The 12,797-nt window shown below is 41.1% G+C and overlaps 1 protein-coding gene across 6 annotated transcripts in view; it reads left to right on the forward strand.

The window, feature by feature from the left end:
* CLCN5 (chloride voltage-gated channel 5) overlaps positions 1-12,797 on the forward strand; it is a 175,279-nt gene that overhangs the window by 135,311 nt on the left and 27,171 nt on the right. For 4 of the 6 annotated variants that reach the window (XM_059679911.1, XM_059679912.1, XM_059679913.1 and 1 more), the window contains 2 exons: positions 9,446-9,597; positions 12,303-12,402. In XM_059679911.1, the coding sequence (XP_059535894.1) occupies positions 9,446-9,597; positions 12,303-12,402 (252 nt within the window). Of the gene's footprint in view, positions 1-7,095; positions 7,301-8,811; positions 9,304-9,445; positions 9,598-12,302; positions 12,403-12,797 lie in introns of those variants that run through there. The other 2 variants (XM_059679915.1, XM_059679914.1) reach the window with 2 other exon arrangements.

The raw sequence follows: 12,797 nt of genomic DNA on the forward strand, positions 1-12,797 counted from the left end.
TTGGCACCCAAGTCACTCTGAGGTAGGCCCTGTGTGGGCCCTGGACAGCATAGGAAGGGCCTGAGCCAGAGGGCTCCTGGGCAAGGGTGGGCCTGCGATCAGGGGGAGATGGGGTCCCCTGCCCAGGGCTGAAGCCTGGGCTAGAGGTGTCAGGCCTGGGCGGGGTGTGGACCTGGCAATTGGAGGGAGATGAGGGTCCCCTGCCCAGGACAGATGCCTTGGCCAGAGGTGCCAGGCTGGGCGAGGGGCCAATCCGGGGATCGGAGGGAGATGGGGGTCCCCTGCCCAGGACAGACACCTCAGCCAGAGGTGTCAGGCCTGGGCGAGGGGCCTATCCTGCAATCGGAGGGTGATGGGGGTCAACGCCTCTGGCTGAGGCTTTAGGCCTGGGGGCTGGGGGCTAAGCCAGCAATCGGTGTGAACTATAGAGGAAACACCTTTTCTGACCACTCATTTGCTAAGCTCCCTGTATACCACTAGTAATATTCATAGTAACTTGGGTAATAAGAACCCAAAAAGGTGATCTAGGGTTTTTCACCACACTCCTGGCGAAAAAAACGAAGGTCCACTGCTGGAGGGCTAAGAAATGTCAAATCCTGCCTTAGCCGGTTTGGCTCAGTGGATAGAGCCTTGGCCTGCTGACCACAGGGTCTGGGTTCAATTCTGACCAAGGACACGTACCTAGGTTGCAGGCTCCTCCCTGGCCAGGGCCCAGGTCAGGACTCATGTAGGAGGCAACCAATCAAAGTGTTCCTCTCACTTTGATGTTTCTTTCTGTCTTTCCCTTTCTCTTCCACATTCTCTAAAAATCAATGGAAACATATCCTCAGGTGAGGCTAAAAAAAAAATAATAAAGAAATGTCATATCCTATGAAAGACATCTTGAAAATGCCTAAAGAAAGTTGTCATTTTTTCATGGTGAAGGGACTGGAGTCTGTGTTGATGAAAAAATCTTGGTGGCTGCAGTGACTGGCAGTGGCTGCAGCAGCGGGGTGATGGGGCTGGTGTCATTCCCTGATCAGTCCCGTCGCCTCCCACAAAGGGAGGCCAGACTGCGGCTTAGGCCCTATCCCCAAGGGGAGCAGGGAGCGGGCCTAAGCCATCAGTAGGACATCCCCTGAGGGCTCCCAGTATGTGAGAGGGGGCAGGTTGGGCTCAGGGACCCCCCCAGTGCACGAATTTTGTGCACCAGGCCCCTAATATATATATACAAGTTCTTCAGTTATCTGAATTGTTTTGTGTGTTTTTTAAATATATTTTATTGATTTTAGAGAAGAAAGGAGAGAGAGATAGAAACATCAATGATGAGAAAGAATTATAACAGCTGCCTCCTGCATGCCCCACACTAGGTATTGAGCCCACAACCTGTGCATGTGCCCTGACCGGGGATTGAACCGTAACCTCCTGGTTCATAAGTTGACAACCACTGAGCCATGCTTCCAGGCTATCTGAATTGTAATTAAACTCCATTTTAGAATGAGGACTGCATCATAGCTACCAGCCTTCTAGTTTTCAAAGGAAGTGAATTTACATGGAACAAGAAGTCCTTGCCCTAGAAGCACTGATGTAGCATTTGAAAAACACATGTTCTTTCATCAAAAATTAGTAACATGGTACTAGTTAAGCAATCCAGTCACTATATGTTGAAGAGCATTTTTTAGGTACCATAACAAATAGCATCTTATAGTCTAATAAGGTAATGCAAGTCTTATTAGATAATATAAGTGATTTCTGTAGTGGTTTTTAAATACTACAGGTAGAATCCTACTTAATAAAGAATGACCTTGAAGGAGGATTGTGAGGTTGGGCGCGCCATCCTCCTTAAGTAAGATATGTATACATATATACTTTTATAAAAGTGTAATTGTATAAGACAGTCCCACTTGGGGCACAAATAGCTTTGCTTTTTAAGCTTTGTAGTTCATTGCCACAATACCATCAGTTGCTATTTAATTTTTTTTAAAATATATTTTATTGATTTTTTTTTTAAATTAAATCTTTATTGTTCAGATTATTACATTTGTTCCTTTTTTCCCCCCCCATAACTCCCCTCCTCCCAATTCCCGCCCCACCCTCCGCCCTCACTCCCCACCCACTGTCCTCATCCATAGGTGCACGATTTTTGTCCAGTCTCTTCCCACATCTCCCACACCCCTTTCCCCCCCAAGAATAGTCAGTCCATTCCCTTTCTATGTCCCTGATTCTATTATAATCAACAGTTCATTCTGTTCATCAGATTATTTATTCACTTGATTCTTAGATTCACTTGTTGATAGATGCATATTTGTTGTTCATAATTTGTATCTTTACCTTTTTCTTCTTCTTCCTCTTCTTAAAGGATACCTTTCAGCATTTCATATAATCCTGGTTTGGTGGTGATGAACTCCTTTAGCTTTTCCTTATCTGTGAAGCTCTTTATCTGACCTTCAATTCTGAATGATAGCTTTGCTGGATAAAGTAATCTTGGTTGTAGGTTCTTGGTATTCATCACTTTGAATATTTCTTGCCACTCCCTTCTGGCCTGCAAAGTTTCTGTTGAGAAGTCATCTGACAGTCGTATGGGTATTCCCTTGTAGGTAACTGAGTTTCTTTCTCTTGCTGTTTTTAAGATTCTCTCTTTATCTTTTGCTCTTGGCATTTTAATTATGATGTGTCTTGGTGTGGTCCTCTTTGGATTCCTTTTGTTTGGGGTTCTCCGCGCTTCTTGGACCTGTAAGTCCATTTCTTTCACCAGGTGGGGGAAGTTTTCTGTCATTATTTCTTCAAATAGGCTTTCAATATCTTGCTCTCTCTCATCTTCTGGCACCCCTATAATTCTGATGTTGGTACGCTTGAAGCTGTCCCATAGGCTCCTTACACTATCCTCGCATTTTTGGATTCTTTTTTCATTTTGCTTTTCCGGTTGGATGTTTTTTGCTTCCTCGCATTTCAAATCATTGACTTGATTCTTGCGCTCCTCTGGTCTGCTGTCGGGCGTCTGTATAATATTCGTTATTTCAGTCCGTGTGTGCTTAATTTCTAGTTGGTTCCCCAATATAAGATCGAGGGTCTTATTAGTTTTCGTGTAGATCTCATTAAGTTTATCGGCAGCTTCTAAACAGTTCTTGAGAGACCTTAAAAGTGTGGTTCTGAACTCTATTTCTTCCATTGACAATTTTGTCCTGTTTCTTTGTCTCCGCATTTTGTTATGCTTCCTTGGTGCACCCCCTAGTGGTCTTTGTTCGGAGTCTTATAGATAAATCTTGATTGTTGTAGCTAATTCCAGGGAGGGTTTGACCTCCAGGCCAAGTGGCTATGAGAATCAGCTGTGTCAGCAGTGAGAGAACTTCTGTCCTCTAGGGAGGTGCTAATCTAGCCTTTGCCTGAGGCTATCCGGCAAATGCCTCTGTGCAGGGCTTGGGCGGGGCGGGTCGCACAGGATCAACAGGGTGGGCCGGAGAGAGCAGTTATGGCGGCTCTCAGTCCTGTCCCAAGGGGCTCTGCCTCTCTGAGTCCCAGCACCCGCTGCAAAGCTCGGAGAGAAAGCTGCCCTCGCTCTGACCGAAGCCAGACAGTCCCGCTTCTCCCGTTTGAGTCTGGGTCCCTAAAGACTCGCCCGGATCTGGTGCTCAGAGTCTGCGACTCCCTCCCGATTGAAAACAACAACCGCGCCCTCCGCTGCCAGCCTGCTCCGCGCACTCCGCACCTCAGAATTTGACTTCAGCACTGCGCCTCCTCTGAGTGTCCGTATGCGTTTCTCTTTCCTCCTAGTTGTAGGACTTCCACTCAGCCAGCGTTCCTGTGGTTCTGGGTGATGTCCCTTCCGTTTTTTGGTTTCACTTTTGAAGTAGTTGTTCAAAGCAGCAAACTCTGGCGTTAACCTATGCCGCCATCTTGGTTCTCTATTTTATTGATTTTTTACAGAGAGGAAGGGAGAGGGATAGAGAGTTAGAAACATCGATGAGAGAGAAACATCGATCAGCTGCCTCCTCCACACCCCCTACTGGGGATGTGCCCGCAACCAAGGTACATGCCCTTGACTGGAATCGAACCTGGGACCCTTCAGTCTGCAGGCCGACGCTCTATCCACTGAGCCAAATGGTTAGGGCTGCTATTTAATTTTAATTCTTCTTAGTCATGCTAGATTAATTCATCAAGAAACTGAGATGTTGCCCAGCTGGTGTGTGGTTGAGCATCCACCTATGAACCAGGAGGTCACTGTTCGATTCCATGGTCAAGGCACATGGGTTGTGGGCTCGATCCCCAGTGTGTGTGTGTGTGTGTGTGTATGTGTGTGTGTGTGTGTGTGTGTGTGTGTTGGGGGATAGGTATTCAGGAGGCAGCTGATCAATGATTCTCTCTCAATTGATGTTTCCATCTATCCTTCTCCTTTTCTCTCTGAAGTCAATAAAAATATATTAAAAACAAGAAACTGAGATGTTATAATAATGATGGACGAGACTTAGAGGATATAGGTTTCCTGAAGTTCCTTACATATCATAAGGTTTTGTTGTATTAACATTTCAGGATGTATTAGGCCTTAAGAATTGATTAGAGTAACCCCGCATTTTAAAGCCCTCCATTTAGGTTTGATTATTGGAGCACGCTAATTGGATTAATGTTTAACAGTGGTCATCCTATGGATTCACTTAGGAAGTTGGGAAATGGCAATTTGATTCTTCTTTACTGGCCTGGCCTTATTGTACAATTAATGAAGACCTGCTTAAAAATAGCTCTCAGAATAGGGCCAACGAAGGGAAAGCCTTTCTTTTCTTTTTTCTTTTTTTTTTACCCCTCTTTTTTGTTAATCCTCATGTGAGGATATTTTCCCATTGATTTTTAGGGAGAGTGGAAGAGAGAGGGAAAGACAGAGAGAAATATCTATGTGAGAGAAACATATTGACTGGTTGCCTCCTGCACGAGCCCCAACCAGGGCCCAGGCTGGGGAGGAGCCTGCAACCAAGGTACGTGCCCTTGACCAGAATTGAACCCAGGACCCTTTAGTCCACAGGCCAATGGCTCTATCCTTTGAGCCAAACCAGCTTGGGAGGGAAAGTCTTTAAAATAGTGCACAGGTATTAGTGAATTCGTTTTCATGGCTAAAATAGCTACTTTTACCCAATTTGGATTAATGAGATCTAATTTTATGTTTCTTTCTGGCTAGAGCACTAATACTAAGGAACAACTCATTTTCTTAACTGTATTCTGGGTTTTCAAAGTTGTTAGGTGATTTTATTTTATTTTATTTTAAATATGTTTTTATTGATTTCAGAGAGGAAGAGAAAGGGAGAGAGAAACATCAATGATGACAGAGAATCATTGATCGGCTGCCTCCTGCACACCCCGTACTAGGGATCAAGCCTGTAACCAGGTCATGTGCCCTTGACCGGAATCGAACCTGGGACCCTTCAGTCCACAGGCTCTGGTCACGCTCTATCCACTGAGCCAAACCAGCTAGGGCTCAAAGTTATAAGGTACTTTTAAATAACTGACCTTGCATAGTCAGTTCATGTGCAGTTCGTTTTTTATTTTTTAATTTTTCTCTAATTAGAACATTTACATAGAAAGGCATAAAACGTATGTGTACAGTTTAAAGAATAATTGTAATATCAGCACTCAGGTAATCACTGCTCAGATCAATGGAATACTATGCAGCTATAAAAAAGAGGGATCTCTTACCCTTTAAGACAGCATTGAGGGACCTGGAGAGTATTATGCTGAGTGAAATAAGCCAGTCAGAGAAAGATAAGTATCACAGGATCTCGCTCATATGTGAAATCTATTGAACAAAATAAACTGACAAACAAAACAGATCCAGAGACATGGAAGCATGCAACAGACTGTGGATCCTCAGAGGGAAGTGGGGAGAGAAGAGATCAACCAAAGAACTAATATGCATATATATATAACCCATGGACAAAGAAAATAGTGGGATGAAGGCCTGGGGAGGGGATGTGAGTGGGGAGAAGGGAGGTCAATGGGGGGAAAGGGGGACATCTGCAATACTTTCAACAATAAAGATAAATTTTTAGAAATGATAATAGCCAACATGAAAAAATTTCAGTTTGGCCACAAACTGGCTATAAGTTACATAATGTTTGTTGATTAAATGGATGAAGAGAATATGTTAAGTAACTGCTATATGTAACTGCTAACATAATACATGATAGAAGTCACTCAATAAATGTTGTCAACTTCAAAAAAAAAAGAAAAATTTACAAGCATTTCAGAAGCTCCACCCTTACCATGTGCTCCATCCAGATGACAACCCCCTCTCTTTCTTTGGGTAGTCACTGTTTTTACTTTCATCATGTTCTTGCTTCTCTTTGTAATGTAATCACTTATATAATTTAGGTTTGCCTGGTTTTGCTTGTATGAAAAGAATCATGCTATGTACTCTCTTGGGTCTGGGATCTTTCAGTCAGTGTTAATATTTGTGAGATTTTATCTGGGTTATTGCTATGCAGTGCATTTTTAAAAAGCCTTTTCTGTATTTGCCTCTCTCCCTTTTTTACTTAGGATCCCTGTAACTTTAAATGCTTTTGGAGATTTCTACTTTGCCTTCTTGGATTTTCTGCTAAATGTGGTCTGAAGACTAAAACTTGTCTGGACCCCAGTTTTCATTTAAATTTTTTTTATTGAGGTAACATGGTTTATAACATTATAAAAGTTTCAGGTGTACAACATTATAATTCGATAGCTGTATACCCTACTGCGTGCTCACCACTAAAAACCTAGTTTTCATCCATCACTATATATTTGACCCTCTTGACCCATTTTTGCCTTCCCCACTCCCTCCCCTCTGGTAACCAGCAGTCTGTTCTCTGTATCTATGAGTTTGTTTTTGTTTTGTTTGTTCACTTATTTGTTTCTTTTGTTTTATTTTATATTCTACACATAAGTAATATCATGTGATTTTTGTCTTTCCTTGAGGGTATTACACTAAGTGAAATAAATCAGATGGAAATGGACCCTAGTTTTCTGAACTGCCCTGACTGCCCCCACTCTGATGGCATTTGTTTTATGAGCCTACATCTTTAAGGCTTCTGTGCTTGGTTAAAAATCTTCCTTTCTCCAAGGCTGGTCCAAGGGTCTGGTCACGTGATTCCAACAGTGACATCACACTCTGACTGCTGGGGAATACTGGTGGTTCTTTAGGTGGTGTTTGTTCCTGTGAAAGGCAGAGAAAGCAGCAAGTGCCCCTCTAAAGCAGTTTATAACGGGGCTCCTTCTGTAAAAGCTTCTCAACCTAAATGACCAAATGCGGGCTGCCAAGGTTATTTCTTCCTTGAGGCAGAAAAAAAGAAAGCCGTAATTGAAGGTAAGCTGACTTGAGCCTGGCCAGGGACAGAAGCGTGACCCCAGGGAGAAGGGAATCTGGAGAATCACAAGCAGTCTGTTGTCAGATTCTAATGACTGCCTGCTCTTTTAGAGCTGCCTGACAATTTGCATTTATAACAGGAGACTATCTACAAAGAAGGATGATGCAGTGCTCATGTTACCTAGTGATGTAAGAGGATTCTTTCATTTCTCTTAGGAAGCTGTTGCAGATTTTCATTTTGTCTTAATATCCTTTGAGCTGGGGGGCTTTATTTGATAATAGTGTAACATTAGATAGCTGTTGCTTTTAAAAATCAGTTTCACAAAATCCTTACTTAATTTCTCCTGAAAGGGACACTCTTAAACCAGAGCAAATTCTATTGAAGCATTAACCTGCTTTAAAAAGTAAATTTCTGATTTTTTGATGTCCTGTGTTCATGTAAGCGTTTGTCTTGAGAATTGAAACAGCTTGTCTCCCCCCCCCCCCCCCCCCCCGCCACATACTTTATTCTCTTTCTGCCCTCATTTCCTAGCTGGCTATTTCCCTCTAAGCTCTCAAACAGCACACCAACACTGATCTTTATCAGTCTGCCACTAACATGATAGGAAATGCTGGACTGGTGATTCAGCAGCCAACCATTTTACAGCCAGGTAGGCTGGAAGATAGAGAAAGGACTTTGATTAGGGGTTTTATGATTAACTTGTTCACCTCCTCCAGTCCAGCACCACCCCCAGCCTTACCTTCAATATGATTTAGATTCTGCAGAGTTTTTTCTTTCAAATATGTGTGTTGCTTGTGAAAGATATGCTGAATTAGTTATTTGGAAGACTCAAATTTGTAAACCAGATATAGCTTGAGTGTTAATTCTAATTGACCCCATCAGAGTGCTGAAGTTGTCTGTTAGAAGTTTAGAGTCAAAATGGGGATGCAGATAGGAGGAGTGGGGGTTAGTTCAGGCCCACTTTGACTTTCTCTGCAGAGGAATTCATCACCAAATAGTCTAGAGATAAAGCTTTGGATCTGCCAGCGTTGATGCTGCAAATGTGAGCTCTGGCTGTCTGAGTTCAATTATGCCATTACTCTGCATTTTTCCTCAGAGTTCATTTACATAAATACCTGAGTACTGTTTTACATTTTGTGTTTAATAGCTAAATATTGTTTCAAAAGGGAATTGTAGAAATAATTTTGAGTAAGTTTGTTAAGCCGTACTAAGTAACCCTTGTATGAGTACAACTTCTGAGTTTGACTACTTCTCTCTTATCACCACTGTTTATCAAACAAAGTTTGGTTTAGCTGATATTTATAGAGCCTTGGGCAGATGCTATAAGCTGGAGAAGGCAATGACGAGTCAGATCTAGGGCTGCCTTTGAAAAACTTCTAGTCCAGAAAAGAAGATAAAGTATTTACATAATAATTGTAATAGAAATGCTAAAGGCAGAGCAGATAAAGGACTGTGATTGTTGGAAAAATGGATTTGTTTCTTCCGATTGAAGGATCAAGGAGGGACATCATTGTGGAGCCCTACACTGCTCTTTAAATCTCTACTTATAAATCTTAGATTGTTCTGATATACTTAGTAAAAGTTTCTACAAGCCTGTTACATCAGGGATCAAAGTCTGCTACCTATTGAAAGAAAATATGTACATTCCAGCCAGCTTAACGCTTGAAGAGGCTGACAAGCTTTCTTTGGAGTCCCCTTTCAGGCAAAAGCCACCTCCCACGATTGAATTATTGCCTCATAAATGTAAAATGCTTTCTGCTGTGATAGGTCTACAAAGGTCTTTGACCCCTTTGTCTCCCTTCCATAACAGAAACTGAAATACTTCAGCTGCTCCAAGCTCCCGTCTTTTGTTTATAAATCCTTTCCCACTGCACTTCAACTCCTGTCAGTTCTCCCTTTATACTTCCACTCTCATCTGTCCCCTTCCATTTACACTGCCTGAAGACACTCATTTTGTGCCTAGACCATTGAAACCTCTGAATGTGATGAATGTTCTCACCAGGTGATTGATTTTATTGCTTTGTCAGCACACCCTAACAGTAGTCTTCTGATAGTTTAAGGGCTCACCTATTGGTGCCCAGAAAAGAGATATTAAAAATGATGAATGTCTGAAGTACTAACGTCTTGTTTCCTGTTCAATACAGAGGACAAGTCATACAATGGTGGAGGAATAGGTTCTTCAACTAGGATGATGGATTTCTTGGAGGAGCCAATCCCTGGTGTGGGAACCTATGATGATTTCAATACAATTGATTGGGTGAGAGAGAAGTCTCGAGACCGGGATAGGCATCGAGAGGTAAGGTGAAAAATGGCATATGAGTGTTAGGAAACACCAGGGTAAGAAGTTGAAGATATACTTTATATGTCATTCCTTCAGCCCTGGATGTGGCTGAATCTGGTTTCTATTGGCAATGTAGAGTTTTATTTGTAATGTGTCTTTATATGATTTTGAAAAGAATTTATATTTAATGATGATTTTTCTTTCTAGAGTAAGTGGTTGAGAAGGATCTTTGCAGCCTGAAATGGGTATAAATACCTATGCAGACAAGTGAAACCAAACTTGGTGGGAGTGACCAAAATAAATTTCAAAGATCCTCCTTTCTCATTTCATCTCCCTTTTATGGTTTTCCCTTAAAGCAGGATTTTTAGAACTAAGAAAAGTAAATGGGTTCCTTTTAAAGGAATAAAAGAAAAAAACCTCAGAGCTTTAGTGTTACTGAAGCATACAAGATAGACTTTTTGTGCTCGTAGCTCTTGTACAACCATAAAACCAAAGTAAATTTATGTATTAGGCTCAAACAAAACCACAAGACCAATCAAATTCAAATTAAGGGCATTGATTTAACTTGGTAGGTAATAGATGGATGGTACTTATGGCTATGACAGCTTCTTGTGAATATGACAAGAGAATTTCTCCACTTTTCAAAGTATGATGAAAACTTTTCAGAGCAGTTTAGCAAGGTCATTTGCCTTGAACTTGTTGCTGTGTATCATTTAAGTGAGGGAATCATAATTTCTAGTTTGTGTCAGGAGCACATGGAGAGCTTATTAATAAGGTAGAGCCCCAGCCCCAGTGATCCTGATTCAGTAAGTGATCCTCTGGGGAGACATTTCTTCAACCAACGGTGGGTATTATTAATTTTTCCTTCTTACTATTTCTGCTTTGACTCTGAATTTAATTTTTGATTTTTAAGATTACCCCATTCTGCCCAGAGTTCATTATTTTTTTTCTCAGTAAATCTCTGAAGCAGATCACTTTTCATTATTTTTTTAAAAATTGATTTCAGAGAGGAAGAGAGAAGAAGAGAGAGAGAAACATCAATGATGAAATGGAATCATGGATTGGCTGTCTCCTGCATACTCCCTACTGGGGATTGAGCCCGCAACCTGGGCATGTGCCCTGACTGGGAATTGAACTATGACGTCCTGGTTCATAAGTCGACGCTCAAGCACTGAGCCACGCCGGCCGGGCCACTTTTCATTCTTAAACCTTTCCCAGCTCCTGACTGGTGTTCTCATGACCACTGGAACCCAGGAGTCAGGTTGTCCCAAGTACAGGTTTTGAGAAATTCCTTTGTAATCCTTGGATTTGTGATAATCTCACTGATTATTCCACTGAAAACTCCCATAGGAGTTTTCTTATCCTAACTTAAAAGAGTGATTTCTATAAACCAAAGAATATATATGTATATATGCATAACCCATGGACACAGACTATAGTATGGTAGAGACCTGGGGTGGAGGGCAGGTGCAAGCTAGAAAGGGTCAATGGGGGAAAAAAGGAGACATCTGTAATACTTTCAACAATGAAGATAAATTTTTAAAAAAGCTTTCTGATATTTGGGAGCACATATGTATTCTATTTATTTTATCAATTCATCAGGTAGGCTTTAAAATTTGGAATTGTATGGCTTTTGAATTTTGGCTGTCTGTAATTCAGAGTTCAATTTGTCAACAGTTGCATATTCAACATTATTCACATTGCAAAAGTAATCTGTGATATGACAAGAGCACATTTCCCATTATATTAAAATGGTTGCATCTAAGACAAATTATGCCAATAATTCAAAATAAATTAAAATTTGTTTATGAAATGTTCAAATGGAAACACTGTCACAGGGAAAAAATGTCACCTCACCTACTTTCACCACTGAACTGGAAACTTGAAGTTATAGATCAAAATGAAAATTTTAACTACTTTAAGTTTTAAAAATGATAATTTATTATAATTATTTGTGATGTTGCTGTAGATAAAGATGAGTGGCTAAGTCATAATTTCCAAGATAAAAAAATAGAAGTACAGAGAAGAGGGAACTACCAATGACAAAGCTGTCACAATGCTTGGTTTTGAATGTGGGCACTGAAGGGTTAAATTGACAAGGCTAGGACCTTAAAGGTAAAACTTTCCGTACCTCTTGATAGCCTCAGATATTCCCAGCAAGTTTTTGAAAATAAAGAGATGCATTTCTAATATCATGTAGTATCTATGATCAACCTACTGTTAGGTGCTTGGGGGATCAAGTCTTAAAATTTGCCTGACCTGAAGCACAACTCTGGATAGTACACCTCAGATTGTACTTTCAGCACTCAAATAAGCTTATGTTTATTTATTCTTTGAAAAACAATCAAACTATTTGTTGTGAGTCAGGAGACCATCCTTGAAATATCTGATGTCTAGGGTGGAAAGAGACCACTTTAGTAAGCAAAATAGATTGATGCTTTAAGAAATCAGCAACTGGATGGGGAAGGCCTGATTAAGATACTCGCAGGCATTTTGATATTGTAGATGACGTTGGTGGGGATCAGTAGTCAAGGTTCAATAAACCTCTAAGTTCTTGGTTACGTTGCGTCAGCCAAAGGTTATTTGAGAAGTAACTCCAAATTGGTTTCTATTCCCAATAAGTATATTTGTCTTTGCATTTCTTTACTCTGTTGCACATTTGGAGGTGAAAAAGCAACCGTGTGTGTAGAATGTACCAATGTTTTCTCATTTCTCCTTAGATTACCAATAAAAGCAAAGAATCAACTTGGGCCTTAATTCACAGTGTGAGTGATGCTTTTTCTGGCTGGTTGTTGATGCTACTTATTGGGCTTTTATCAGGTATGGTAAACTCTGTTAGTTTTCTAAATAAATCTCACAAAATTTTGGTATGCCCCTACCCTAAGTCATGGCTTGAGTTGAGTGCTGTGCTTTACAATTCTCCTACATGAAATAAATTGCTGATGGAACTTTTGGAAGCGCTTGTCCCTGTGGTAAAGAGATACTAATACAGTGGGGCCTTGATTTACGAGTTTAATTTGTTCTGTGACGGAGCTCGTAACTCAAATTACTCGTATGTCAAATCAACAGTGAACGAGTGAAACACATGATGCTGGGCTGATGTTGTGGCGTCCACTGTGACGTTCGCTGCACCAACTAGCGGTGGGGTATTTGAAGCTGGCTCATAACCCGAATTTTAGCTTGCAACTCAAAGCAAAAAATCGGCGGAGAGACGG

This window comes from Myotis daubentonii, chromosome X, assembly GCF_963259705.1.
Source record: "Myotis daubentonii chromosome X, mMyoDau2.1, whole genome shotgun sequence".
Taxonomy (NCBI): domain Eukaryota; kingdom Metazoa; phylum Chordata; class Mammalia; order Chiroptera; family Vespertilionidae; genus Myotis; species Myotis daubentonii.